This window comes from Rhagoletis pomonella, unplaced genomic scaffold (assembly GCF_013731165.1).
Source record: "Rhagoletis pomonella isolate Grant_MI unplaced genomic scaffold, Rhpom_1.0 Rhpom_scaffold_00501, whole genome shotgun sequence".
Taxonomy (NCBI): Eukaryota; Metazoa; Arthropoda; class Insecta; order Diptera; family Tephritidae; genus Rhagoletis; species Rhagoletis pomonella.
In genome coordinates, this window is record NW_023459055.1 from 2,131 (window position 1) to 7,358 (window position 5,228).

At 37.1% G+C, this 5,228-nt stretch overlaps 1 protein-coding gene across 1 annotated transcript; it reads left to right on the plus strand.

The window, feature by feature from the left end:
• Positions 1 to 3,002: 3,002 nt before the first annotated feature.
• LOC118751033 (calreticulin-like) lies at positions 3,003 to 4,619 on the plus strand (the record flags this gene model as incomplete). The annotated part of the gene is given in 2 exon segments (XM_036485796.1): positions 3,003 to 3,475; positions 3,532 to 4,619. Coding segments are annotated over 2 exon segments (1,007 nt in total), but the record flags the coding sequence as incomplete, so codon positions are not given.
• Positions 4,620 to 5,228: the final 609 nt, after the last annotated feature.

A 5,228-nucleotide genomic window follows, 5' to 3' on the forward strand; every position in this document is an offset into this window, starting at 1 on the left:
GGTGTAGGAAAGTTTATCTGTCAGTGCGTTCCATTGTATACCAAGAGTTTCAAATTTCAAAAAGTTGGAGTCGAGAAGATCCTCCTTTGGAAATTTTTCTAAAATGACCGGATGATTGGCCGTTAGTTTCTTGTGTATGAAACCAGCTGACTTCAGCGCTTTGATCACTTGAACAAGTGATTCAGTGGCGTTGTCAATGTCATGACTTCCGGATAGGATGTCATCCACATACGTTTCGGTTTTAAGTATTGTTGCAGCCAAGGGATACGTCGCTATCGTATCATCTGCTAATTGTTGCAGGGTACGGATAGCGAGGTATGGTGCACAATTAACGCCGAACGTTATGGTTTTGAGATTATAATCGGTGACAGGAGAGTCAGCCGATGTGAGAAATAAGATTCGCTGAAAATCTTTATCGTCCTCATGGATGAGTATTTGACGGTACATGTTTTCAATGTCTCCATTGAACACGAATCTGTGCATTCGCCACTGCAGAATGAGCAGCATGAGATCTGGCTGGAGTGTGGGACCAGTCGGGACACGTCGTTCAGGGATTTTCCTGAACCAGATGTTTTTGAGGCGTTGAATACCACGCGAACTTTGGTGGTCACCTTATCTGGTTTGACGACGGAAGATGTGGGACGAAGGACCATGAATAAATCTTCGCTTGGTCTCTTCGCACTCACCTTGCTTTACACACACTGTCTCCGCTTTAAAGTAAAGCCTTGGTTTTCGAGTTTAAAATTTACAAAATTTTAGTTCATTCACAAGCCTTTTTGTTGAGTGTACATATATATATCAAATTTATTTAAAGGTATACTTAAATTCGTACTGACTTCAATGCTAGAACGCGTGCGCGTTAACCGATGTTAATAGCTGAACTGGTTCGATGGTAATTTGCCGCGATGATGGTAGGCGGCCGTGAGCGCTCGCTAATAATTTTCGGAGTCGCTTCGACTCCACTGCGGTCAAAGGATACGCGCACGACCGCTGAATTAGGTTTAAGCGGCGGCTTAAACAGTCGCTAAAGATACAATAGCAAAAAGGGCTAGATATGTTAAAGGTTGTTTCAATTTAACGTTTAGTATTTTACAGGCAACACAACCCTTGTACGCTGCTGCATGTCGTAGAAATAGAAATATAATTGGGCGCTCTCAAATGTGTTCGCATTTTTATACCCGAGCGCACTTGTGCACAAGGGTATTATAACTTTGTTCACATAACGGTTGTTTGTAACAGGCAAAACGAATCGAGATAGATATAGACAATTGTATACATAAATGATCAGGATGAAAAGAGAAATCGATTAAGCGGTGACTGTCTGTCCGTCCGTCTGTCCGTCTGTGCACACGATAACTCGAGTAAAAATTAAGATATCTTAACGAAACTTGGTACGTGTACTTCTTTCGGGCGTAGGACGGATGGTATTGAAAATGGGCAAAATCGGACAATAACCACGCCTACCTCCCATATAACGGTAATTTTCATAAATACTAAAACTGCGATATTTTAGTAACTACTGAAGATTATTCACTCAAAATTGATATATGCAATAACTTTTAGACAAAAAATAAGAATATTATAAATTTTTGAAAAATGGGCGTAGCCACGCCCACTTAGTGTTACATGTGTATATCTTGGCAACCGCTGCACCGATTTCTGCCACAGTTATTGGCCTTGGTACAGGATACCAAATGGCCGAAAATTTAAAAAATCGGACATTAACCACGCCCACATCCCATATAACGGTAATTTGGAGAAATACGAAATCTTCGATAAATCCGTAAATATTGAAGCTAATTTCTTCAAAATTGATGCTTGCAACAATTCTTTATCAGGAAATACGCTTATCATAAAATTTTGGAAAATGGGCTTGGCACCGCCCACTTATGATCACATATATGTATCTCGGTAACCGTTCTACCAATTTGTACCAAACTCGGTATGATTATTGTGCTTGCCACATAGAAGCAAACCGCTGAAAATTATTGGAATCAGATTAAAATTACGACCACTTATCATATAACGGTAAATTTTAGAAATGCTCGAAACGTCAATATTTCGAAATTTAAGGACGCTAATTTATTCAAAATTGATACACCCCGGCTTACCATGTAGCGGTAGCTTTCGGAAAGGTGAAAAGGCATATATGTGATACTTGCGCCGGGTATTTAATGTTCGGCCCCGCCCGAACTTAGACTTTCTTACTTGTTTTGTTAACGTTTGCACTTTATCCTCTTTTTTGTGATGACCTTAAAATATATAAGTGCTATTCATATTTTACGTAATTGTATTGGTAGTTACATATTTCAGTTAATTTTTTACATTATACGTCGAAAGTGCAGCTAGCCTTATATGTATATGGGTATTTCCATCGGAAGGTCTACTGCGACAAAAAATAAAAATCATATTTCTAACGTATTTATGGGACAATTTGTCTGCTTTTTTTAAATATATACTGGCAATGTAAGTATAAAAATGTTTGCGTAAAATGGTCTTGCTACCTGGAGCCAATGTCGAGATATTTAAAAAAACCGTATTTATGGTCCGAATTATGTGCTATACAAAGGTCTAAAAAAGTAAAAGAAATCAATTGTTCTACCTTGTTTGTATCTCATTGAAACGTACGACTGTCACGTATGTGACGTATGGAAATGTATGTATGAGCCTCCAAGAAATCGACTCATCGGAGAAGAGGCAGAAATATTACTTTTTCTTGACTACTAGATTAAAACATTGTATAGGTTAAGCACTGGTTCAATATTCTAAAAATTTAGAAAACGATAGCTTTAGTTTATTATAGCTTTTTTAATGTTATTCCTAACGTTCGCATTCAAATTCGCTAATGTGAAAAATATGACATTCGAAACATCATAATAGTGCCATCAAAATTAGTTTTTTCCATTTCAAACCCCCGACTTTCACTTCTATTCTTTATTGGTCCACATATTCATCAAACATTACTAATGCTCTATTTTTTACTCGTTTAAAATTATTTTTAGGGTTGCAAACATCCCAAGATGCCCGATTTTATGCAGTTTCAAGAAAATTCGAACCCTTCAGCAACGAAAATAAAAATTTAGTGATTCAGTTTTCCGTAAAGCACGAACAAAATATAGATTGTGGTGGGGGATATGTAAAACTTTTTGATTGCTCTTTAGATCAGAAAGATATGCATGGGGAATCCCCATATGAAATTATGTTTGGGCCTGATATTTGCGGACCTGGAACCAAGAAAGTCCATGTTATCTTTAGCTATAAAGGAAAAAACCATCTAATTAAAAAGGACTTGAGATGCAAAGATGATGTTTATACCCACTTTTACACGCTTATTGTAAAGCCCGACAACACCTATGAAGTTTTAATTGACAACGAAAAAATTGAGTCTGGTAACCTTGAGGATGATTGGGATTTTCTTCCGCCAAAGAAGATTAAGGATCCAAACGCTAAGAAACCTGAAAATTGGGACGATAGGGTATGTTCATTCGCCTTTATTATCTATTAATCTTTATACTAAACAATTTTGTTTAGCCCACAATTCCAGATCCCGACGATAAGAAGCCCTTGGATTGGGATAAGTCCGAGTATATTCCCGATCCTGATGCTACTAAACCAGAAGATTGGGATGATGAAATGGATGGTGAATGGGAACCGCCCATGGTAGACAACCCAGATTACAAAGGAGAATGGCAGCCTAAGCAACTAGACAATCCGGATTACAAAGGAGCTTGGGAACATCCAGAAATTGAAAATCCCGATTATAAACCAGAAGGAGATTTATACTTAAGAAAGGAGTTGTGTATACTAGGTTTTGATTTATGGCAAGTTAAGTCTGGTACAATATTTGACAACGTACTCATAACTGATAATATCGATGAAGCTTTTAAAAAGGCATCAAAAGTAAAAGATATTCAAGCTGGGGAAAAGAAAATGAAAGAAGCACAGGACGACGAGCAACGGAAAAAAGATGAAGAGGAAGCTAAAAAGAATGTGGACAAAGATGATGACGAAAAAGATGAGGATGAAGTAGATGGTCCACAGCTAAATGATCATGACGAACTTTAAGCTTTTTTAATAAAAAATATTCTAAGTATTCTAAAAGAACAGATAGAAAGTTATTGTGATTTCGTTTCTACCGAAAAATTTCGTCTTTAATGACCTCTTTCTCTTTTCGTGTTCGGTTCTAAAATAAAGGCAAAGAGTGGGGAATTTATTTTTTCGTTTCTTTAAATGTTACACCCTTGTAAGGCAAAAAAGGCACATTCCTTGCCCTTTGAAGCTTTGTATTGCCTTGAAAATCAGATAGTTGCTTAAAACGACAATATTATGAATTGCGTGAGCTAGACAAGGAAAAGATGACGAAAACATACCCGTTTTACAGAGTTGACTGTAACATCAAACATATTTTGCACTGTTGAAGCGCGAATTTTTTGGAAGAAACACGGAAAATCAAATCGTATGGCGTTTTCGTTACCTTGTCATTGTCCCCTTATCACAATCCGTAAGAACCGGGCAGTGAAACACACAAAATTTTTTGTAGAAACGAAATCGCCATTAATTAAACGTTTATTTAAAATAAAATTACCAGCCTTGTGCCTAAGCGAGGGCTCTTGCCAAGAGCAGCAGCATTTTCGTGACTGTATGTAAGTAGTAGTGTACTGCACAATCCGGAACCGAGGTCGTGTTCTAGTTTTGGTAGTCTGCATGAGAACAAAATGTAATATCAAGAACGTTCCCACATAAGAACTAATAGGGAACAAAAGGAATGAAACAGTTTCAACGGGAGCAAAATGAGAACAAAAAGTTTCGGAACGTTTCCGTAAAGAACAAAATGCGAACAAAACTCATGAGAACGTTCTCAAAAAGAACACGATCGGAACGAATCTTTCGGTAATGTTTTCAATAGGAAAAAATAAGAATGAAAGTATCGAGAACGTTTTCAAGGAGGATCAAATAAGTACAAAAGTCTGGGGAACGTTTTGCTAGAGAATAAAACGAGAACAAAAGTTTTGAGAAATTAACTTTAAGAATGAGAGGAGCGTCTGCATTAGACCGTTCGTTAAAAAAATGTTGTTTTGCAGGGCGGAAAAAGATGTCTTCGATGTAAAGATGTATTCGAACATGATAACTCTTAAGTACTTGCGCGTTGCATTTGAAAATTTAGAAAGCCATATGCATTCAGGGAAACAAGTTTTCAACAAAATAGTTGAAAATTGTGAATTTTATAG